At 31.6% G+C, this 25,818-nt stretch overlaps 1 protein-coding gene across 7 annotated transcripts in view; it reads left to right on the plus strand.

The window, feature by feature from the left end:
- TBCK (TBC1 domain containing kinase) overlaps positions 1 to 25,818 on the plus strand; it is a 172,704-nt gene that overhangs the window by 44,888 nt on the left and 101,998 nt on the right. For all 7 annotated transcript variants that reach the window (XM_031468145.2, XM_031468142.2, XM_064484369.1 and 4 more), the window contains exons 7-19: positions 4,190 to 4,250; positions 5,387 to 5,448; positions 5,698 to 5,759; positions 6,744 to 6,892; positions 8,015 to 8,153; positions 9,475 to 9,574; positions 17,011 to 17,060; positions 17,223 to 17,352; positions 18,449 to 18,547; positions 20,261 to 20,323; positions 20,828 to 20,954; positions 22,150 to 22,200; positions 23,510 to 23,593. In XM_031468145.2, the coding sequence (XP_031324005.2) occupies positions 4,190 to 4,250; positions 5,387 to 5,448; positions 5,698 to 5,759; positions 6,744 to 6,892; positions 8,015 to 8,153; positions 9,475 to 9,574; positions 17,011 to 17,060; positions 17,223 to 17,352; positions 18,449 to 18,547; positions 20,261 to 20,323; positions 20,828 to 20,954; positions 22,150 to 22,200; positions 23,510 to 23,593 (1,177 nt within the window). The remainder of the gene's footprint in view (positions 1 to 4,189; positions 4,251 to 5,386; positions 5,449 to 5,697; positions 5,760 to 6,743; positions 6,893 to 8,014; positions 8,154 to 9,474; positions 9,575 to 17,010; positions 17,061 to 17,222; positions 17,353 to 18,448; positions 18,548 to 20,260; positions 20,324 to 20,827; positions 20,955 to 22,149; positions 22,201 to 23,509; positions 23,594 to 25,818) is intronic.

The following is a 25,818-nucleotide window of genomic DNA, read 5'->3' on the forward strand; positions in this document are numbered from 1 at the left end:
CTTTGTACTTTTCACTAGTGACAGTTTACTCATGTGACCACATATAGGTGCAAGAATGGATTTGGAGGGTCAACTAACAGGGTCATGTTCAAAATGAGAATAATATTGAGGGACAACTAACATTTTGTCAATCCTGTGTCCAAACACCTGCCAGGATTAGGTCCCTATCTTCTTTGCTCTCCTGTTATAGCATTTGTCACATTTATCTGCTTTACTTGAACTATGAGGTCTTTAGAGGCAGACGTTTTTATTATTCATCTATTGTTCTGTCTTCCAAGGGGTTTTTAAAGTATTTTGAAAGTCTAACTCATTGATATTTACCGTATCTAAGAGTTAGGTTAACATTATTTTCTTCATTTTGTGCATTTTGAGAATTAATACAACAACAGAAGTAGTAATGCATAATAGCCAAGTTTTGTGGTTAGACAGAACTGGGTTTGAAATCTAATGCAGGAAAGTATAGTTGTGTGACTTAGGGTAACTAACCCAACTTCTTAAGGCTTTGGCTCCACTCCCATAAATAGTAGTAGTATCTATATCGTAAAGCTGTTGGAAAAAGTAAATGACATAATGTATATAAAGTACTTGGATACTTAATGTATATAAAGAATTGAGTGTTGAATTGTGAACAGTCTATAAATGTTAGATTTTATTATTAATTTTAAAATAGTCATAATAACATGGTAGCATACACATTGGTATTGCTTTTTCTAAGGGAAAGTGCCAGATTTTCTGATTCTTTGCTGTCCTTCATCTAGACCATCTTACTTTTCATTGATTTAAAATGATAGTAAATCTTATTTTTGTTTAAAATCATAGCCTAAATGAAGAATTTTATTGGAATGTGATTGTGAAGTATATATATAAGTGTAAATGTGAAGTGTATAGCGTTTTCTTTTTATTACCATCACCTGTATTTAAACTCTTTACTAATGATCTAAGTATGCCTTATATGAGTAATTCAATTTAGCAAATGTTGATGAGTATTTACTGTGTATATAGCAATGCAGTAGTGAATAAACTGTGATTTAGATGCACTGTCAAAGAGCTTATAATTTAATGTAAATTCATAAACTTTGAAGATAAACACCAGAGAGCTGTGTGAAATCCAAGAAAGTAAGTATTAATACCGTCACAGAGGCTTCATGACATTTTATGTGCTGCCAAAAGTTTAGACAGTCTAATTTTAGGATGGCTTAAATCTTCCTCTACCTCATCAAATCTTTAGATTTCATACAAAATATTAAGATATAAATTAATAACACACCAACATTTAACAAAAGGAACTTTTGGTACACTAGAAATTCTAAGGAAATAGATGAGAAGCTATAACATTTTGCTAGGAAGCTCTTGCCATATCACCAGAAAGTCAGTACAGCTACTCTGCCACCCAGAAGTTTCCATAGTCCAAAAGATGTATAGGAACTCTGTATTAAAAGATGAATGCATATCTGAGAAACACCAAGCATCTGAAGTTGACATCTATGAAAAAGAAACAATGAATAGAATTTACATTCTATTTACAGTAGAAAGGACTCTAAAATAAATGTTATGTGTTTTTTAAGAGAGAAAGGAAAAAACTAAATTCATGAAACAAACATAGAAATATAGAAACTAGAAGTCAAGGACATTTACTGAAAAAAATGAGAACCAGTTAAGAGTTTTAAGAAAAAAAAATCTATTTGTAATAAAGAAATAAAGAACTAAATAGATCAATCATAGGAAACTGGACACACTAAACACTGATTAATTCTCCCAGAATATGACACAAAGAGATAAAGAGATTGAAAATATAAAAGAAATTTTCAAAGACAGGGAATATAGATTCAGACATTCTAATATTTGTACCAGAAGTAGAAAGTGAAGTTCTCAGTTTGGAAGAACCTACTAATTACCTCGCAAGGCAAGAGAAAAAAATCACAACATACAAACAACAACAACAATAAATATCTAGAAATCTCATACTAAACTTTTAGGAGATGACCTATGATGACATAATGGGTAACATTTATTGAGCACTTTGTAAGTGCCAGGTACTTGTATAATCTATTTACATCTATTATCTCAATCAATACTCACACCAGCCTTACAAAGTTTATCTAGTTACTGTCTTTACTGTACAAATTAGGAAACTGAGGTACAGAGAGGTTAAACAACCTGTCCTGGTTACATAATAGTAAGCAGTTAAGCAGATTTGTATCCATCAATCTGTATCCAAAGCTTTACACACCTTTAACCAACACACTAAGCTGCCTTTTACTAAGCTCTGGTGTCTTTATCAGTGTTAATGAGAGAATCTTAAAGTATGCCAGAAAGAAAAGGCATATTACCTACAAAGAATATCAGTTAGATTGGCACTGAACTTCTTAGCAGTGTGAATGCAAGAAAACAGTGGCCAATACTATCAAAGTGCTAAGAGAAAATAATTTTGAATTTTGAATTCTTTAACTCACAAAATTAACATTCAGAAGTGAGAATGAAATAAAGGATACAGTCTGCCCTCTGTATTCTGTTGCATCTACGAATGCAACCAACTTCAGATTGAAAACATTTGAAAAAAAATTTCCAGAAAGTTCCAAAAAGCAAGACTTGAACTTGCCATACGACAGCAACTGTTTACATTGATTTACATCTATTTACATATTATTTGCATTTTATTAGGTATTATAAGTAATCTAGAGATGATTTAACATGTACAGGAGGATATGCAAGTATTACACAATCTTATATAAGGGACTTGAGCAACAGTGGATGTGGGTATCTGAGTGGGTCCTGGGACCAACCAACCCCCTGTGGGTAGCAAGAAGTGACCATATAGAACTTTGATAGACACGAAGAGAAAATTACTAGTAAGGAAATAACATGAGTCAGTCTGTAGGCCTATGTAGGCCCAGTGTAATCAAATTTACCTGCTTTGTGTGTCTATGTGTGTGCGTCTGTGTGTGTGTTCATCACAGGGTAGGTAAGTAGTAAGTAGTAAGCATTTAGACTGAAAAGTTATAGTGGAGCCATATCCTAGAAGACTTTGAATGCTGTATTGAGAAGTATATATTTAGTTATATAGGGTATGTGGGACCATTTAAAGTTTTTAAACAAGATATTGATGAAATCAAACCTGCATTTTTAGAAGGTTAATATTGATAATAGTATAAGAAATTGAGAAAAAAGAAGAATGGCAACTTTTTTCAATGATCTCTCCACTTGTAGTTCTATTTCAGTAAGTTCTTAAGAAAGTGTTTCCTCTCTATTAAAAAAAAAAGAAAAGCAGTCTCTTTCTCTACATAAAGACCAGGTTATCTTCTTAAGCCTTCTCCTTCTGAGCCTGTTTAAAGGATCATAGAAGTTTAATTTGATTATAATAAGAAAAACATAGCAGTAGCCAACATTTATGAAGTGTTTTCTTTGTGCAGAAAATGCTAAGTGTTTTTTTATACATTATATAACCCTCACTGCAACCTGCATGGCATTCCAGTTTAGAAGTGAGAAAAGTGAACTTAATGTAGTTAAGTAATTTGCTCAACATACATGACTTGGGATGAATACTCCAACTTGGCACACAGTAGTTGTTGAACCCATAATCATTGAAGTTGTAAGTGTTTGATTCCAGACTCCATTCCAAGGAGCCCCTTGAAGCCAATTAATAGGGGACAATTAAAATATAATGCATGTGTCTTAAAGAAATATATCAGGTGCTATGGGAACACAAAGATGGTTGTCTAAGTCATCGTGGAAAGAGGAAGGAGCATCATGGAATGTTTCCTAATGGAGACAACAGATGACCTGGATTGTGATATATAAGTAAGAATTATTGGGTAGATGAAAGGGTAATAAGAATCTTTCCGAGGAGTCATCTTGGTCTCTTAATCAAATAAGATTCCTAGTAGCCTGGAGTTTCTCTAGACAACCAGGTATAAGTGAGTCTCAAAAGTGAAGAATGCTTGAGATCAAGCTAGAATATAATGATCATTAGAAATGTGAAATATTTGAATGTTAAATATTATGCAACTTTTAAAAAAATGTTATGTCCCCAATGATTTGTCTTTAGTGGAGCTAACTCAAAAAATATAATAAAACCTCTAAAGAGAAATAGAAGTACCTAATAAAATCATTTTCAGCTCTGAAAAAAAAAAGACCATCATAAGAAAAATGATGTAAATGTTAACAAAATTTCTCTTCCTATTTTATTTAGGGAAGAAAATTATTTCAGAGTTTGGATATTTCTGAAAGACTAAAATTTTTGCTTACATTAGGTAAGTGTCTCACAATTAATTGTCTTTCAAATGTAGATATAATCTTTAGTGACTGTAATCATGCACATTGAGGATGTGTTCTTCTAAATAGTGAATACACTGAAATATCTTTACTTTCTTCAAATTTTTTAATGATCAGTGGTAAGCATTAGCAGAACAGTTTAAGAAATGCCTTTTGAAATATTATAATAGATCTTTCCTTATTCACTATGGCATTATAATGTGCATGGATACAGTCTTAGCTTTATGATCTAGCCAAGTAAACTAACTTGTGAAATCAAAATATGAGAATATAAAATTGTACTTCTCTGTAGCAGTTACCTTCAGACAATGTCTTAACTTTTGAGCTTTCTGTTTGATGAATCATATGTGAATACTGTATTGACTAAGGAAGAATATTATTTTTCCTTATAACAACCTCATATATTGTACATGCATATTAGATACAAATATTTGTAATTCAAACTTGTAAATTTGTGTAATCTACTTAAGAGTAGAATAAATTAAACACGGGTGGTAAAAAGGAGATAGAGCACTTTGTGTAAAAGAGTGACAGATTGGTGTCCAGGTTAATAAGGTTTACAAATAAGGATATGTACAAGATAATATGTAAATATTAAATAATAATGAATTATAAACAAAATTGCATAAAATTTTACCATATTTACCACTTTAATTTCAAAGATTGATAATATAACTATTAAGGAGTCTTGGAGATTTCTAAATGTAGTCTACAGACTAAAACTTACACTTTAAATTCCAGAGAAATATGTGTATATTCTCCAAATTGTGTGTAATAAAAATAGTCTTATAATCATAAAAATATAGTAAAGCCTTTTTAAAGAGTAATATGTGTGAGAGAGAGAGGGAGAGAGAGAATCTTTACCTCCTTGAATCACTCCTTTATCCCACTATTTAAGCTGCTCTTTTTCAGTAGCTGTGATTCAATTACTGCTTAGTATCTGAAGTCTTTATTTTTATCAAAACATGTAAGTAAAGTTAACAAAGTCTCAAGCTTTTTAATACTCCAAGTTCCAAAACTGCATTATGCAATTAAAAAAATTTTATCAGAGCTCAATTTCCATTTGATAAATTAGAAAAGCAGCTTTAATTCATATGATTTTTCTCTTTTATAGACTGTGTAGATGACACTATAATAGTTTTGGCTGAAGAGCATGGTTGTCTGGACATTATAAAGGTTTGTCACAAATCTGCTATTGAAAATTTATTTTGCATACGTGGGATCCAGTAGCAAACTGTTTTATAGCTGTGTTTATTTCTCTACATATTTGCTGTTTCACAGAGTGACAAACTAATATGAATTTGTATAAAGTCCAAATAAAGACTTTCAAAACATGTCGGAACGTCCTTAAGTAGCAAACATTTAAGTAATGTAAAATTTTAAGTGGATCATTTAAAATAGTTCTTTTCTCTCTTTATTTACCAGGAACTTCCTGAAAATGTGATAGATCTTTTGAAGAAGTGCCTCACCTTCCACCCTTCCAAGAGGTTGATATTAAGAGTTTGGGATTATTACTGAGATCCTAACATATAAGTAGTGAATTTTTTAATACTAATGGATTAAATAAGAATATTTAAACTTATAGTAATATGTAATTTATATCAGTACCATAACTGTTAGTTATGGTTTTAATGTATGGTAATAAAAGAAGAAAAAGTAATTAAACCATGGTCAGAAAATGAGCATATACCAAAGAAGTTACTAGTTCATTTTCTAGCCTCCAATTAGAAAATCAGCTAAACTGTGGAATGTAGATATTCCACAAATGATATGAGATACAAATGATATGATACAAGTGATATGAGAAAAAATGAGAACAAAAGTTTATTGGCAAATATGTATTATAGAAAAGAACCCAGATAAACCATGAGATGAGTTAACAATCATTGATAATATAAAAGGATTTCTTAGAAGTTGTATTATTTATTTTCATTTGATGATGTCACTGTTAGCCATACAGTTATCCCTAAACTCTGTATGTATGTAATATTTGAAAATAATGTATTCCAATTTGTCTTTAGAAAAACATCTTTATTAAGATGTGTTAGGAAGAGAGGAATGGTATTTAAAGCATAGCTTGGGGTAAATATACCACATTAAACTAAGACTAGGAAGAAAACCAAAAGTATTATCAGTTTAAATTTTTATTACTTAATTAAGATATTCAGTAAAGGAGGTACATGATGGTCAAGCTAAAAGTAAACAGTGGAGATACTCATATGTAATAACTTTTGATACATCATAAATTTAGTACAAAAAGCACAACAAAGGTAAAAAAATTCAGCATTTACTTGCAGTCACTTGATTATTTTTTAAGACTCTACTAAGACTCTAATAAAGGAGAGCTTTATTATTTTCTATACTAATAAGGTGTTTAAGACTTTTAACTATCCACTTGAAGATGTGCCATTATTCTAGGGTAATTTTGAAGACTTTCATTCATGCTGTGCATTTTAAATGTGTTTCTTAAGGCCAACCCCGGATGAATTAATGCAGGACAAGGTGTTCAGTGAAGTGTCACCCTTACATATTCCCTTTACCAAACCTGCCAGCCTGTTTTCATCTTCTCTGAGATGTGCTGATTTAACTCTGCCGGAGGATATCAGTCAGCTGTGTAAAGGTAATCATAACTAAGGCAAAGAATATGAGCCTTGTTTTAAAACCTTGTCCTAGTTTCATTTTTGAACTTATCATCAATATATATATTTACATTAGTGAGATTTTATGGATACTTATCTGAGAATTAAGAAATAATTCTGGAAGTGGTTAAAATATAACTAAACTTTTAATCCTTTAAATTTAAATTACTTTGGACCAAGAACTTTAAGAATTGAGGAAAGGAAGTAGTACCAAAAATTTTTTTTATTATGCAAACCAAAGTCCTATTTCATCTCAAATTTAAACCTAAAGTCAAATCATCTAATTTCTGATGGAATTTCCACTAAACCAATATTTATACATCATATTGCTTATAATTTATTTTAAATGATCTCAAAAAATCATATTATTGGTAGGAGGTCCATATCATTATATTCCACATTTATAACAGAATATCACTTTTTCTCTTTTCATTTCTCTGGTGAAGATTAAAACTCCCAGAATGTGTTTTTTAGGGACACCAGTAAGGTACTTTTATACTGAAAAGTTATCATGGCATAAGTCATGCCATAAAATATTTACTAAACATTCATTCAGTCAAATATTTATTGACTTCCTACTACGTTTCGTACACTGTATCTTCAAGTATCATTCACGCCAAATGGGGAGGCAGACAAACATTTAGTCTCACAATTGCTATTGTAAATGAAGGTCAATATGAACATAGTGAAGTGGAAGCAAAACCTACCTGAGACATCAAGAGAGACTTCTCAGAAGAGGCAGCAATTGCCTCAATACACAAAGGATGGGGCAATTTTTGTTGATTCCTTACCCAAACACTTTTTCTTGCCCTTATTTCTATCCCACAGAGCTCAATATATCTGAGATATATAGGATATATATCCCATATATCTCTGATAAAGAAGGTAAAAATTATACTTTTTCTCAAAAAAACTGAATGTACAACCAATATGTAAATCTGCGTTTCATCCTCTGTGCATTTTGTAGTATGAATATTCTAAAGGGAGTCTTACTACGTTCTTCAGTTTTTACTTTTCTAAAATGTCAGCTATTATTGCCTATTGCCTTTTAATAAAAGCAGAAAGTGTGATAACTATGATTCTTTTTAATTTGCCATTAATAGATATAAACAGTGATTACCTGGCAGAAAGATCTATTGAAGAAGTGTATTACCTATGGTGTTTAGCTGGAGGTGACTTGGAAAAAGAGCTTGTGAATAAGGAAATCATTCGATCCAAACCACCTATCTGCACACTCCCCAAGTAAGGAAAGAAAACTTCTCTTGGAAATGAGAAAAATCTAGTAATGACATTTTTAAAATTTGATATTCTTTTCTTTTGGTAGACATTCCAACAAAGTGATTATGAACGCAATTTGAAGTCAATAGCTTGTTTTCTTGGCTGGAGTTTCTAATTGCAGAGTTCCCATCAATGTTTTTATTATTTTTAATAAATATTGTTTTTAATAAAGAATTTACTTTATGATCTATTTGAAATAAAGTTATTATGAAATCTCTCACAGTAATTGGTGATCAATAAATGAAAAATGTGCAAATTAGAAAAGACAGTAATGTTTAAGAGAGCTAATAAACTAGGCTAGTGTACCCTTTATGAGGAACTATTTTATACCTCTAATAATATTTTAAAATGTGCTCAGTGACATCATTACTTGTCTAGAGATCTTCACGGTGCTAATTCACTGTTGAAAAAATCTGCAGAACTGTGTAAGTTCTTGGACACCATCCTATAAATTACCTAGAAGTTAAATGATAATGCAGTACTATGGGCCAAAATTGCTACTGTTCCCTTGTTCTTCATATTTATTCAAGAAGTAGAGAACCTGAATCTCTTGCATTTCCACCAGTGCTTTAAAGTTTTAATTTTAGATCCAGGACTAGATTTGATCTTTGTAAGTAACTGTAGAAATCATCTGCTGATCATATTTTTCTTCATGTGTTAAATTTTAGGTTAATTGTTTGAATATAGCATTTGTTCTCTATTTTTCCCCCCTTAAACTGATTTTTAAATATTAACTTTAATTATGCTGTTCATAGAATGAATTAAGTAGAAAATCAGGAAATAAAATGATGGAAATTCCAAGAATAAATGGTTTGAAGGATATAAAAATTCTCAAAAGTAATTCTCTAAAACTCTAAACAGACTCCATGCATTTATTATTCAGCATTCTTTCCTCTGAGAAATGATCATCCTTAGCATTTTTCTTTCTTCTTCCCTTTATCATTTTTTGCTCATATAAACTTCCTCAGGAGCACATTTACATAGTGTCAGGAGAGTAATTTTAGCATTGCACCTGTGTGAACAAAGAGTGTAAATCATACTTTTGTATTCCTAAAATACTTTATATTTATATACTGTATTTATGCCAACTCAACATATATTTTTAAATGTGAATTGTCTGGAGAAACTTTGACCAACAGTTACATTTTTTATTAACCCATTCAGTCTAAAATTTCTTTCTTTTGATGAAGAGATTGATGATGTAGAATACATTTTATTTCCTAGAAGAAATAATAGATTTCTGTGCTCATTAAAATAATTAACTATTTTTTAAATCTCCTTTCAGTTTTCTCTTTGAAGATGGTGAAAGCTTTGGACAAGGTCGAGATAGAAGCTCACTATTAGATGATACCACTGTGACATTGTCATTATGCCAGCTAAGAAATGTAAGAATGGTATTTTGGCAAATTTGCTTCAAATGTTTTTTCTTTCCTTTCCTTTCCTTTTCTTTTTTTTAAAAAATAAAACCTTACAGGTACACATGAAGCTTTAAATTCCTCCCTGATATCATGATATATATGAGAATTTTTTTAAGGTATGTGCCCAAGAATGGCATTATTGGAAAATAGGATCTGTACATCATCAGCTTAGTATATATATTGTCTGATTGTTCACAGAAGTGGTTTTTATCACTTCATCTTTTTACCATAATTGGATAAGGGTTCTCATTTCTCCACATACATAATAACACATGGTATTATCAAGTTTAAAGCAGTTATTGTTCTAAAACAAGTGGAATCGTATTTTGCTATAATACTAATTTTTAATTCCCTGATTAAAGTGCAGTTATCTGTCTTTTCATATTTTTGGCCATTTTTTTTTATCTCTTTTAGGCATTACTTAGCTCATATCTCTTTCCAGTTTTTTCATTGAGTGATTTTGTATTGATTTGAGGACTTTTAAAAATGTATTCACATATGGATGCTTTGTTGGCTATATACAGGCATACCTCAATGATAGCACTTAGCTTATTGCACTTTGCAGATCCTGCATTTTTTTGCAAATTGAAGATTTGTAGCAACCGTGCATCAGCCAAGCCTGTCAGCCCTATTTTTCCAACAGCATTTGCTTACTTTGTGTCTGTGTGTCACATTTTGGTAATTCTTGTAATATTTCAAACATTTTCATTATTATTATTATATTTGTTATGGTGATCTGTGACCAGTGATCTTTCATGTTACTATTATAATTGTCTTGGGGCGCCCTGAATCAAGCCTATATAAGACAGCGAACTTAATCTGTAAATATAGTGTGTGTCTGAGTGTTCCACCAACTGGCTATTCCAATTCTCTCCATCTTCTCTGGCCTCCCTGTTCCCTGAGATGCAAAAATATCGATATTAAGCCAATAAATAACCCTACAGTGGCCTCTAAGTGTTCAAGTGTAAGAAAGAGTTGCACATCTCTCACTTTAAATCAAAAGCTAGAAATGGTTAAGCTTAGTATTGATGAAAGTGTGTCAAAATTTGAGGTAGGCCAAAAGCTAGACCTCTTGTGCCAAACAGCCAAGTTGTCAATAAGAAGAAAAAGTTCTTGAAGGAGAAGAAAAGTGCTACTCCAGTGAACATATGAATGATAAACAAGCAAAACAACCATATTGCTGATAAGGAGAAAGTTGTAGTGGTCTGGATAGATCAAACCAGCCACAGCATTCCCTTCAGCCAAAGCCTAATGCAGAGCAAGGCCAGCTCTCTTCAATGCTGTGAAGGCTGAGAGAGGTGAGGAAGCTGCAGAAGAAAAGTTTGAAGCTAGCAGCACTTGGTTCATGAGGTTTAAGGAAAGAAACCATCTCCAGAAAATAAAAATGCAAGGTGAAGCAGCAAATGCTGATGTATAAACTGCAGCAAGTTATCCTGAAGATCTAGCTAAAATAATTAATGAAGGTGGCTACACTAAACAACAGATTTTCCACGTAGATGAAACAGCCTTATATTGGAAGATGCCATCTAGGACTTTCATAGCTAGGGAGGAGAAGCTAATGCCCGATTTCAAAGGACAGGCTGACCCCTCTTGTTAAGGGCTAATGCTGCTGGTAATGTTAAGTTGAAGGCAATGCTGATTTACCATTCTGAAAACCTTTAGAGCCCTCTAGAATGATGCTCAATCTGCTCTGCCTGTGCTCCATAAATGGAACAACAAAGCCTAGATGACAGCCCATCTATTTACAACGTGGTTTACTAAATATTTTAAGCCAACTGTTGAGATCTACGGCTCAGAAAAATTTTTTTTTTTTCAAAATGTTCCCACTCACTGACAATGCACCTGGTCACCCAAGTGACCTGATGGAGATATACAACAAAACTAATATTTTTTTCATGCCTGCTAACATCCATTCTGCTGCCCACAAATCAAGGGATTCATTTTGACTTTCAAGCCTTTTTCTTTAAGAAGTAAGTTAAGTAAGGCTCTAGCTGCTATGCATAGTGATTCCTCTGATGGATCTAAGCAAAGTCAATTGAACACTTTCTGGAAAGCATTCACCATTCTAGATGCCAATAACAACATTTATAATTCATGGGAAGAGATCAAAATATCCACATTAACAGGAATTTGGAAGAAGTTGATTCCAACCCTCAAGGATGACTTTGAAAGGTTCAAAACTTCAGGGCAAGACAGAACTACAGATGTGTTAGAAATAGCAAGAGAAGTAAAATTAGAAGTGGAGCCTGAAGATGTGACTGAATTGCTTCATTCTTATGATCAAACTTCAAATAACAGATGAGGAGTTGCTTCCTATGGATGAGAAAAGTGGTTTCTTCAGATGGAATCTACTCCTGGTGAAGATGCTGTAAAAATTGTTGAAATGACAACAAAAGATTGAGAATATTATTTAAACTTAGTTGATAAAGCAGCAGTAGGTTTTGAGGGGATTGACTCCAATTTTGAAAGAAATTCTGCTGTGGGTAAAATGCTATCAAAAGCATTGCATGCTTCAGAGAAATAATTCATGAAAAGAAGTGTCAATCGATGCAGCTTACTTTCATTGTTTTATTTTAAGGAGTTGCCATAGCCTCCCCAGCCTTCGGCAGTGACAAGCCTAATCCCTCAGCAACCATAAACATCAATGCAAGACTCCACAGCAGCAAAAAGATTTTATATTATATTATACTCACTGAAGGCTCAGGTGGTGGTTAGCATTTTTTAGCAATGAAGTATTTTTAATTAAGATACGTACATTGTTTTGTTTTTTACATAATGCTATTGTATAATAGACTACAGTAAAAATAACTTTTATAGGTACTAGAAAACCAAAAAATTTGTGTAACTTACTTTATTATGATATTTGCTTTTTTGTGGTGGTCTGGAACCAAACCCACAATATCTTTGAGGTATGCCTGTAGGTACTGCATGTATCCTCTAATCTGTGGCTTTTCCTTTAACTTTTTCATGGTGTCTTTTAATGAATAGAATTCGTAATTTTATTAATGTTTTTCTTTGTAGTCAAATATGTTTTATTTGATATATTTTACTTATTGTAACAGTTAAAGTTATACCAGGATTATAAACATATTTTTTATAAAATTTTTCTGTTTTCTTTCTAAAAGATTTAAAGACTTTTTTCCACATTTAGTCCATTAATTCACTGGCAGATTTTTTTTTTTGAATAAGATGTGAGGTAGGTGTCCAATATCATATTTTGTTTATAATAAATAATCCCTTGTCTCAGCACTATATATTGAATAATCCGCCATTTACTTTTTTTGATCTGTAATGCCAACTCTTTCATATATGCATGGATATGTTTCTAGGCTTTTTATTCTGATCTTTGACCTATTTGTATAACCTTAGCCAATTGCACACTACATTAATACATTGTTTTATATGAGATCTTGATGCCTAGCAAGGGAGATCTCCAATTTATTCTCAAATACAAACTCTAACATGGAGTCCTTCTATTTGATTTTTATAATGATCTTGTCAAATTTTATTTTAGAAGTATAGGATTTTGATTATAATTGCATTGAATTTGTAGGTTATTCTGTAGAGAATTGGTATCTTCAACATATGGAGTCCTATTTCTTGAACATGGTATAGATATACCATTTATTTAGGTCCTGTTTTATATCAAAATTTGCTTTTTAGTGTCTGTAGATCAGTTATCAGATTTATTTCTAAGATAGTTTATTTTTGGTCTTGTAAATAGGATGTTTGTATGTGTGTACATGATGTTCCTTGCACTGAAATTAGTTTTGTTTGAAATTAATATAGCTATTCCAGTTTTCATTTAATTAGTGTTATGGTATAACTTCCCTTATCTCTACTTTTAATTTATCTATTACTTTATATTTAAAGTGGGTTTCTTTTAGACAACGTGAAGTTGGGTCTTTCTCCTTTTCTTTTGAAGGATAATTTTGCTGGATACAGAATTCTAGTTTGTTTGTTTTCTTTCAGTACTTTGGACATCTCACTCCACTCTCTTTCTTGCTTGCATGGTTTTTGAAGAGCAATCCCATGTAATTCTTATCCTTGTTCCTCTATAGGTAAAGTTCCCCTCACCTCTGTCTTAGTTCTATTAAGATTTTCTTGTTGTCTTTGAGTTTTTATAGTTTGACTATGATATGCCTAGGTGTAGACTTTTTAAAAAAAATTTATCCTGCTTGTTGTTCTCTGAGCTTCTTGGATTTCATCATTTGGTGTATGTTTTATTTTAAAAATTTCTGTCATCATTACTTCAAATATTTCCTCCATTCCTTTCTCTATCCTCTTTTGTGTATTCCTGTTTACACGTAGGTTAAATCTTTTCATTCTTTCTTAGAATTTTCATCTCTCTGCTTATATTACCCACCTGATTTTGCATGTTGTCCATTTCTTCCCTTACAGCCCTTAGCATTTTAATTATAGTTATTTTAAATTGCTGGTCTGATAATTCCAAAATCTCTGCCATTTGTACATCTGGTTCTGAAGCTTGCTTTGTCTCTTCAGCATGTCTTTTTTACATTTTAGCATGCCTTACAATTGTATTTTTTGAAACAATTATATATATATAAGTAAAAGGAATTGTGGTAAATAGGCCTTTAAGTGCAAGATTTCATGTTTATCTACCTATTTACTATTCGTGTAGCTTTTTTGTCAGAGGGTAAAATTTCCCCAAGTCTTCTTGTTCTTATCTTTGTTGTCTTTGGATTTCTTTGGAGATTGTTTTTTAAATAGGGTCTGAGGCTTGCAGTTTTTTCAGCTGGAATCCCCTGAATTATATAGGAACTCTACATACAGAGGTAAGGTGAGGAAGGAAAGTCGATAGGAGGGCTCATCCTATTGTTAGGTCTCTGTACTGTAGTGATCACTGGGCTATGAGCCTCTCAGCTTCCCTCCCCCTCTTTGAGTGAGACAGGAAGGCCAGAGAGAGCTGGAACTTGGGTACTTCGCTTCCTCACACCAGAGACTAGTGGGGCTAGACTCCCGAATTTCCCTTACCTCAGCTCAGTTAGGCTCTGGTAAAACAGCTTCCCTTGAGGGCAGGACTTTATTAATGAGAATGGGGTACTATGGGAGTATTTCAGAATGCTTACTTTGCCCCTCCTCCTACAAGAGACATGAGGGAATTTTTCTTAGATCTTCACCCTGAGAACTTGATGGGACTTCTGGAGGTAAAACTCAGGAAAGCATAGAGTTTCCTCTAGGATTGGGCCTCCAGAACTTTTTATCTCTCAAGTTAGTCCTTGCTAAATCTGCGACAGTTAGTCAGTTACCCTTCAAATGTTCTAACCAGGCTCCAGCAATGGCTTTTGCTCCAGCTTAGCTGTGCTTCTCTGTATTTGCCGATCTCTTCACTTTTCCAGGGATCATTTTGCCTTGATTCTGATGGATCTAAAAGGAATTGTTGATTTTCAGTTTCATTAGCTTTTTCTTGTTGTTAGGACAGGAAGGATGACTTCCAAGCTGAGTGTTGGACTGGAAACCAAAACTTCTAACCTTTTTAAATTTTTAAACATCTATGGTCAAAGCTAATATATGTAATTTTCCTTGTTGTCTGTCACTAGGCCAACAGCTCAGCATCCTCCCTTCTGCCCCTAACACACACACACACACACACACAATTCTTTCTTTACTTGTGTATAGCAGGGTCCCCTTCAGTTTGGCTACTTTTGTCCCATCGTGCTCTAAAGCCCTAGGCTGCAGTTATCAGTACACTTTAGTGCTAGCTTACCTCCTTTCTTTTAAACCCAGCTTTGTGTCTATGTCATTGCACTTTCCTTACTCTTTTAGGCTCTTCCTGTCATTTAATATTTTACATGTTATGTAGTAGGAGGGTGTTAGAATGTCTTATATGCTGTAATGCCAGGAATAGAAAATTAAAATATATATATAATTATTGTACTTGATACCCTAAACTTATCATATCTTTGAAGAGAAAGAATGTGCATAGTGAACAAAATAAGTAGCACTACAAGGCAGCAAACAATAAAGTACATCCCAAATAAATGGTTTCAACTGATTTCAACTTTACTCTTAATTTGTTTCTTTAATTTAAATATAATCCAAATTATATGAATACAAGTTAAATGAATATAGGCTTCAATCTTATTTACTACCTCAATTCCTTTACATTTCCACTTTGGGAAATTTGAAATACTGTTTTCCATAATTATTAATAAAAAATTGTTAATTTGCTGATTTTTTAAATAATATGGAAATCAAATAATTTTTACCTTTTACTTTTCTGTGTAAGTATTTTTGCCTTTTAACCTTAAAATGCTAAATTTTTAACTAAAAAAAAGCAGAAAAGATACTAATAATATTTATGACTTTCAGGACAATAAAACCTAAACTTTAAAAAAATTGTGTACATTAATAATGCAGTAAAATATGGGAAAATCTTAGTTTTCAACTTAGAATTTTAATCCATGAAATATCTAAAGGTTTAAAGGCAAAATAGGCTAAATACATGTTGAATTTTAGAGAAAAGCCAGGCATGAATCCAATGTTTGCCAGATTCTCAGTATTGGATTTTCTTTGGCTTTTAAAAATTCTGGGAATAACTCAGTGGATGAGTGCACAATGACTGTAATCAACAAAAGATCAATGCTGGCCACGCACAGAACTTGAACTTCTGTGTCATTCCCCAGAGGAACAGCCACTCTGCCTTCCAGTTGGAAGTTGAACTGAAGAGCAAAGCAGCAGGCAGGGTGGTATTAACTGTAATCACCCTGCTTAGCATGTGTCTAAGGTTTTGATGTACTACTGCCTATCTTCTTATGTTTTTTGAAGAGTATCTGTAGCCTGGCAATGTTATTATTTGGAGTAACATTAATTATAATGACTTTGTGAAAAAAATAAGAGAATTGAATTTTGTCATGTGATTTATCAGCTGTTTGAATCATTCATCTTCAAAGTATAATGTGAGAAATTCTTTTGTATCCTTTTTATTAGCACCTTACATTTGTCTTAGTTTGTATTAATGTCAAAAACAAAAATAAATCTGACTTGAGCTTTAAATTAAGAGATATATACACAAAAGTAACTTTTAAAATAATCTTCATATAATTCTAAAATGTTTTATCCATTTATTAAATTTCATACTGATTTTAGTAATTCTGAATTGTTTTGGAAAACTATTATAATAGGTGTCTAACCTTTATAAGAGACACCGGGAGGTGAAAAAATCAAAAAACAAAAAAACTATTCTTCACAGCTAAGTTTAATCACTGGAGGTTTGGTATATTGGCATATTTATGTTAGGAATGAATTTTAGATTCTGTTTTATACTTTTTGTGGTACCTTTATAAATTCATAATTTTTGCATTGTATTTCCTTTTAAATATGGATCAGTGTTTCTGTCTCAGATACTAAATATCATAAATATTTTCTCTTTAAATTCACAGAGATTAAAAGATGTTGGTGGAGAAGCATTTTACCCACTACTTGAAGATGAGTGAGTATATGGTCTCCTTTTACTCTTATTTTTCCTTTCTGTTTACATTATATTGGTAAGAATCTTGAACATTTTCTATGAAAAGTTTTTCCTAAATAGAACACAGAAGTCTGGTATTCTGATTTTTTTGTCAGTTTTTCTGCTTATGTTTCTCTTTTACAGTCAATCCAATTTACCTCATTCAAACAGCAATAATGAGCTGTCTGCAGCGGCCACTCTCCCTTTAATCATCCGAGAGAGGGACACAGAGTACCAGCTAAACAGAATCATTCTCTTTGACAGGCTGCTAAAGGTAGGGATTCTCAAGCGTAAAGTGTTATAAGAGCCCATATACAATCTTTATTGTTTTATTTAATTAATAATTCTTTGGGAATCTTGATGCCATGAGAACACTATCTTATGACCTATCTTTTCTGATTAACTTTAATTATAAAAATGATACCTGTCCATAGTACATAAAATTAAAAAGTAAACAAGATGCAGGAATCTATACAAAATCATATTAGACAAATTAATATCCTTGCTATTTAAAGAACATTTAAAATCAACAGAAAAAGTACATTGAAACAGAGAAATGCATAAAGAGCACTACAGAAATACTAGTCAGTAAATCTATTCAAAATGCGTATTCTGAAGGGAGGGTATAGCTCAGTGGTAGAGTGCATACTTAGCATGCACGAAGTCCTGGGTTTAATCCCCAGTACCTCCATCAAAAAATAAATAAATAAACCTAATTATTCCCGCCCCCCCAAAAACAAATATTTTTTAAATGTATGTTCTTATTAGGAATTTAAAAAATTAAAATAGTCTTTTCTTGCATACTGAATTAGCAAAATTTAATAAAGGTATATTGAAATTGGAACTTTTGGAGTAAGTGTAAATTTATAGAAACATTCTGTAAAACAATTGAAAGTGTCTATCAAGAGCATAAATGATATTCATACCCTTCTTCCTAGTAATTGTCTTCTAGAAATCTCTCCTAATGTACACATTTACAAAAGGACAAATTTATGTGCAAGGATATAGAAGTAGCCATAATAATAACTTATATTTATTGGATACTTTCTGTATCACCAGATATTTTACAAAGTGCTTTATATACATTATTTTACACGTATGAGACTGGTAATATTATTCTACATATGAATCATTCTTAATTCTCCCAGATGACAAAATAGAGAGGAATGATTAAAAACAGTAGAATCAGCTCCTCTCTTTGATTGTACAATAGGAGATTCACAAGAGATAGCAAGCCATTCTGCTGCTAGCTCAGAGATTTATCACAGTTCACCTTCAACTACACCACTGGTATAGTCAGAACTGTCTAGATTAAAACAATGGCACTGGTAATCTGAGATATTTTTATGTTTTTTCTTTAAAATTTGTAGGCTTATCCGTATAAAAAAAATCAAATCTGGAAAGAAGCAAGAGTTGACATTCCTCCTCTCTTGAGAGGTTTAACCTGGGCTGCTCTTCTGGGAGTTGAGGTAAAAAAGAAAAGAAAAGATTAGAAGCTGATTAATAGTGCTAAGAAAGAAGAATGAAAGTGCTTTCTGGATGCATATTTTTCAAGCTGTTAGAAAATTATGTAGTAAAATATGAACAATAAGAATATTTGGCAATTTTAAGTGAAAAGAATAGAGAAAAAGAACAGACTGGATAGAATATAAAAATATAATTGAAGGTTTATTAGATTTATGCTATTAATATGTATTTATGTATTTAGTGGGACTCACAGAAATTATCTTGGTTATTAATTTTAAAATCAGAATATTTTAAGAATAAGTATATATACATATGTATATTCATTTATAAGTGTGTAGTCCTGCTTATAAAGAATGTTCATCTTGGAATAGGATTGCCTAATTATAAGTAATTATGTCTAGATTTGGAGAAATCTTCCAGTCCAATTTGAACCTTGTCAGAAATCATTAACATAATTTAGTGCCTTTTGGCACATCCATTTTACCAGAAGCATGCTGCTAAAAGAAATAGCGATTTTATCTTGTACAACACCTTATCTGTGGCACTGAGGAAAGAAGAGGTGTCACAAAATTATTAGGGTGCCTTGCAGTACTATCAGAGAACTTTAGTGACAGCAGTCATGATAATGGGCCAAATCCTGCCAAATTTTTTCTTTTCCTGTCAATTTCTTTGTCATCTTGCCTTTTTTTATTCTCTTATAGATATACTATGGATGTCCATCACCTATTTTTTATGTGTGAATTTCCCCCAGTATTTTAATCCTTTTGACTCTCTGTTGAAAGAATTCCTTTTTTCATTCCTGATTCCCTTGATGAGAGTCTCTAAATATCTTTGAGTTTGGTTGGTTGCTTTACAAGAACACCTGGTGTTCTGTACCTTATGTTAAGAGTTAGAATTGTAGCACCATATAATGCTTAAAGTTCAAGAGGGCTTAGAGATCAGGTTGTCCAAATCTTTCATTAAATAGATGTGCCAGAGAAGTTGACACAGCATGTGTTGTCAGAGTTTGAATCCCAAATTCCTGGCTCTTTCTCTACCATTATGGTTACACAGACTAATAAGAATTGTTTCATGTTTGGTCCTATAGAACATGACCAAAATTTGAAGTGGTTGATTTAGTTATTCCTTCTGTAATGGTGTAACTTAAAAATGTAAATGATTCCTTTAGTCTCTTAATCATTTCATAACTACATGATATTCAGCTCGTTAATTCATCCCAAACTTCTGCCTCCTGGTGTTGAACTACTACTTCTTTAAACAATTCCATTTTATTTTTGCTTTCATTGCCAACTTTAATGGGGAAATTTCTTGTAGGATGACCCCCTCACTACTCCCCCCAATTTTTAAAAAATTTCTTAATGAAATTGGCTGTGTGTGAGATAATAATGAATAGAGAGCAACAAGGCTGTGTTGTGTTGTGGAGTCTGGGAGATTGGCTAAACGTACTCGTTAGCTATGTGACTCATCCAGCACTACTGTCTTCTGGTGTATACAATTCAAACGTCTATCTTAGCAAAATGGTTAATTATCTCACACTTTGTCACAGACCATCAAAGATGTAGAAATTTTTTCTAAACAGTATACTTTGGGTTTGAATATGCCTGTCTATAATTGGGTATGTTTTCAAAGATAGATGTTTATAAGTAGATTTTTGCCTAAATTTATAATTTATTAAGGGAATTATGAAGTAATATATCCTCTTTTATTTTTTACAGGGGGCGATTCAAGCCAAGTATGATGCAATTGATAAAGATACTCCAATTCCTACAGACAGACAAGTATGATTTAGATTTTCTTAACCTAAGTCTGCCAAATCTTTAAATTTTAAAAAGGCATGAGGAATTGTCTTCCTTTTATTATGAATACTCAGCACCTATCACATGTATACGATTTTGCAGAAGCATAACTCTTAACTCTCTAAGATATACTCTAACTCATTAGTGAGTTAAAACTGTTCCTTAAAGGAGTTTAGGCCAAGTAACTTTTCCAAATAATGTACTTTTTTTGTCTGAAGAATTTGTCCTTTATTTAGGCCAGATTGCAAAGGAAGGTTTTTTGAAAACTAAATTAATACATACCTTTTCAATATAAACAAACTTTTTTCCAAGTATACTTACAACTTTTTTTTGTTGTTTCCAGAGTATTAATATAAAATTCAAAAACTTCAGACACCAAGATTATGTAGGTGGCCTATTCTGAATTCATAATATGATTTGTGCTCTTCCTTATCTTGGGGTTTATTGGTGATCACTCTGTTACAGTTCCACCTTATTGTTTTACAGATTGAAGTGGATATACCTAGGTGTCATCAATATGATGAATTGTTATCATCACCAGAAGGTCATGCAAAATTTAGGCGTGTATTAAAAGCCTGGGTAGTGTCCCATCCTGATCTTGTTTATTGGCAAGGTAACTTTTTTTCCCTAGTTATTAAGACTCCTTTTGAAGTATTAGGAGCATGTTGCATGACTGACAATTTTTTTAATTAAAACAAATATCAAAATATCCATGATTTGAGAAAGGTCAATACTAAAACTATGCTCTATTTTTTTGAGAGGTTTATATGAGAACTTTATTTTTACTTTGTCTAAATGCCTAGTTAATATCATTTAAATGCATGCTATTTAATGAGACAACTTGTCATCCTGATGATTAGGAAAATATAAAGAATATTTTGTGCTATTGTAATCTTTGTGAATATATTCTTCAGTATTTATGCAAATAATAATTTTGTATCATAAATGATTTTGAGCTAGTTGATATTCTTGACATTTAATTATTTCCAAGTTACACTTATCATTCGGAGTAGGATATCACCCTAAACTTCTCATTTTAATTATTGTCTCTCTTTTTTTAATATCTTTGATCCTCCATATTCTTGATTTTTAGCTTTTCTCATTGCTATTTTTGTGGTCATTGATAAATTCATGAATGAGAAACTCATTTCACCCAGTCTTATTTTTGAATTTTTTGTTAAAAATAGTAGTGTTTATATTTCAATTCTCTATTTCTGGCCAAGCTTAAAGATGAAGCTATTATTTTTCCTAGCTCTGTTCATTTTAGAGTTCTATATCTCCCTAACAATTATAGATAAATTTATGTACATTCTTTCAACATGATAACATACAAATAGCATTATTATCAATAATAGAAATTTGTCATGTATCTGTATTTTACTTCACAACTTTTTAAAGGATTTTTTTTTCATTATCCCAGAGAATCATGTTAAGACAAATTTTCATCTCCTAGACTAGGAAACCTGCCTGGAGTTAAGTGATTGCCAAGATAACAGTCAGGGTCAGAGATGGGACTATATCCCAAGCTTTTTTTTTTATCATTTTCACATTTTTTGTTACTGTATTTCTCTCTTCAACTCATAATAATATCAATAATAATAATAGTTGATTTATATTGGATGTTTACTCTGTGCCAGTCACTATCGTTACTCCTCACAATAACCCATAAGGTAATATATTTCTGAATGGGTAATAAGTATAATGCTTAATCTATATAGAAGTAATGCAGAGAACTCAATAAGGTATATATCTACAATTCTGCTGGATTATGTTTGTTTGAATTCTTTCCCCCAACCTCTCTCCATCAGGTCTTGACTCACTTTGTGCTCCATTCCTATATTTAAATTTCAATAATGAAGGTAAGCCTATTTATCGTTTAAATAATTCTTGCGCGTATTCTTCTAAAAATATTTTATTCAAACATGAAAATTTTTTGTTTTCATTGTAAGGTTCTTGTCTTCCTGGTAGATAGTGTAAATTTCTGTGAAATAATCTATTAGACTCATTTTAGAGGATATGGATGATTTTTATAACTGGAGAGTTTCAACTGTGATCAGGCAGTGACTAGAGATTTAGGGAGAATCTGATGAATTATTCTAAATGCATTCATCTACTTTGGTGACCATTTTTATGAAATTTTGAAGAAAATTCTGACTTTTTTAGAAGTTAGTTTTGGTCTATGTATACTTTCCAAACAATTTATAAAGAAAACAGTATTGATCTTGTATCTCCAAAGTCGATCATTTCAACCACTGCCTCCTTAATGAAGACTTTTCTTACTCACCCTCCTGAATCCGTATGACACCTTGTATCTCCAGAAATTTATCTTGTGTGTTTTCTTTTATAATTATAGTAACCCTTTTTTTGGTTAGCAGATTTTTTTAATGACAAGGGGTTGTCTTCTGTCCCCTGATATAATGCCTTTTTTATAGTAGCTTTTTCAATAAATATTTGAATATTTATTATGACTGTCCCTAATGATATCACATATAGAGAATGTTAACATAGCATAAATCTTTAGAAGTCTCAGTCTCAGAATCTCCATCTTTTCAAACTGTATTTCACATCAGAATTTGCATAGGTTTCTAGAATTAAGTAGAAATAGCATAATCCCAGAGAACTAAAATTTTACTATTTGAATCATTTTTAAAATCCCTGTTCTCTGATATTATTCTTTAGACTACAGGTTTTACTGTGTTTAGTTAGGCATAGTCTGTTAACACATGTATTTGACCCAGGAATAGTAAAAGATCTGTGAGAGAGCAATTTATTACTAGTGTTTCTAAATCCAAAGTTCTCAGGCTATTTTGTTTGCATCAACAAAGATTAAGGATCTCAAGATTTATATAGCTCATTAATAATGATTATGTTTAGAGATTTTTTAAAACGCATAAAGTTCTGGTATTAAGGTTTTTATTCTTGTGGGATGACGATTGCCACGGTAGTTTAAAATTGAAAAGTTACTTGGGTGGTTATCTTTTGATGTCCAAAATATTTTCTGTTTTAAATAGTAGAGGATTCTTTTCCCCTTTAATTTTGTGCGTCCTTCATTTATTAACAAAATTCTTGTTAAAAAGTAAATTCAAAGAATGTGTGTTAAGTGAGTGAGTGACTGCTGATCATTTACCTCATTAACTAAGTTTTTATATTTGCCTTATTCTTTCTTAGCCTTGGCTTACGCGTGTATGTCTGCTTTTATCCCCAAATACCTGTATAACTTCTTCTTGAAAGACAACTCACATGTAATACAAGGTAAGCAAATGTGTTTCATCATCTTTTTATAGGGAAAGTCCTTATGTCAAAAGTGACAAATACACAGTGAAATTTATGATTTTGACTCAATAAAATATGGGAACAATCTTTCCTCCAAGTCCAGAAAGAATTATGATATTTTTCTAATAACTTTAATATCTAATCTTAGTTCAATTCAAATTCAGGCATGCCAGTTTAAGAAATTAAGAGTCTAGTTGTTTGTCTGTCTCACGATTAACAGTGCCAAAAAAAGCTTCACCATGGACAAGCCTATTTGAATTAGTAAAAAGTTTAAACAGTGTTTAATGGTGTAAGTAAATAGAATAATGAAAACACTTCTCATTCATCTTATTCACCATGCTTGAACACCCAAAATATCCTCCTTCTTTCTTTTCTTTACTAAAAGATACCTCCTCCTTCAGAGTCCAGGACATAGCATAACCCATCTGTGAATTTTTTCAGGACTGCTTCAGCCACATTCAAACTTTTACTATCATTTTTAAACTCATTTTTTAAAGTAGTATAATAAAAGTTTAATAATAAACACTTTTGAATCAGACAAACTTTGTTTCAACTTTAAGTTTCATTGCTTATTGTGAATCTTAAAAAATAAGGTATAATTTTCCTCATACCTGAAATAAAGATTGTTGTAAAGGTTAAACATAATAAAATGGGTGAATGCCTGGCACACAGAAGCATTCAATTCAATAACAATAATTGTTGTTTTTTATTGTTATTGTTACTATTACTATTTTTATTACTATCATTATAATTTTTTTGCTAGTGTAATTATTGTCATAGCATTACATATTGTTTTATGTCTTATCTTTTCAACAAGATTTTAATGTTTTAAACGCAGGAAATTTTCTTCCATTTTTGTATTTCTTTTGGAACAGACTATCAACTGGTTGCAGTCTCCCCATTTACCATTTTTATGAAATTTATCCTATACCCTCTTTATTTAGACTTTTTCTGCTTTTACATATATGTCTTATTAATTCCACTAAACTTTAAACAACTTAAAGCTGATGCTGTGTTTTATTTATATCTATGTCATGGTTTCATGTAATTCACTCAATTTGAATAGATAAAACTGCAAGCTGTGTCTGATTTGTCTAAAATTCTAAGTAGGGTCTCAATTAGCAATATTTTTACTTAGTTAGAAATGAGTATAAAACTAGAATATCAAAGGTCATCATAAGGAGAAAATAATGAGAGAGCAGGCAGAAAGGGAAATGTAAATTAAAAAGATAAAGAGACTAAAATAAGAGAAAAAGAATATGTATAAATAGCTCAGCACACAAAAACACTTATTTTTCCAGCATCATTTCCATTGGCATATAAAGAAATATAATAAAATTCTTTTAAAAAATTTAGTGTTTGTATTTACAAACACATCAAAGTATGTGATTATTCACAGTTCTCTGTGTCTACAATATAGATAGTTGCTAGAAATTGAAATAATGTCTAATGTCTCTATGTGAGTTTTGAAATGTAAGTTCTAATGATTTACATTTGTATTTTGAAATGATTTGATTTAAAATGGCTATGCCTAATTCCCTGTACATTCCTAGAATGTGAACTTATATATAGTTGGGATTAATTTAAGAATGTTTTTTTCAGAGGGCAGCAACTTTTTGCTTTAATTTTTTTATAATCAAGGACAAGTATATTTTATGGAAGGAAGTTACCTTTTGCTTGTAGGTTAATTTAGTAAAACCATGCAACTTCAAGAATCATGTAATATCTTCCAAGAATTTATGAAGTAATGACCTGTAAGAATGTATCTTGTTTCTTATTAATAGGGATGTGTTCCATACTTATTCATAGTTTTCTTACTACCCTTATCAGTAATGTTTATTATAGAGTTGACAATGTGCTCTTTAAGATTCCAGTAATGCCAAAATGAGAGGATTTAATAACACCTTACATGATACCAGGAAATTTCAGAGGCTATGCAATGTAAAATATGTCAAATAGTCACGAAAGACAAACTGTCGAGGTTAAAGATATAAAATAATCAGTTTAGTATTTGTGTAACACAAAAAGTGATTCCCTAATCCTCAGTTAAATGTAAGGCAGCAGTATAATGCTATTAATGTAAATCTAACAGGAACCTGTAGTTTTTGTCGGGTTTTTTTTGTTGTTACTTTTTTTGTGGTATTGACATCAACATATGCAAGTAAGTCATTGGAAAAGAATTGAGAAAACAGAAACAGATTTAT

The sequence above is a fragment of the Camelus dromedarius genome, chromosome 1 (genome assembly GCF_036321535.1).
Source record: "Camelus dromedarius isolate mCamDro1 chromosome 1, mCamDro1.pat, whole genome shotgun sequence".
Taxonomy (NCBI): domain Eukaryota; kingdom Metazoa; phylum Chordata; class Mammalia; order Artiodactyla; family Camelidae; genus Camelus; species Camelus dromedarius.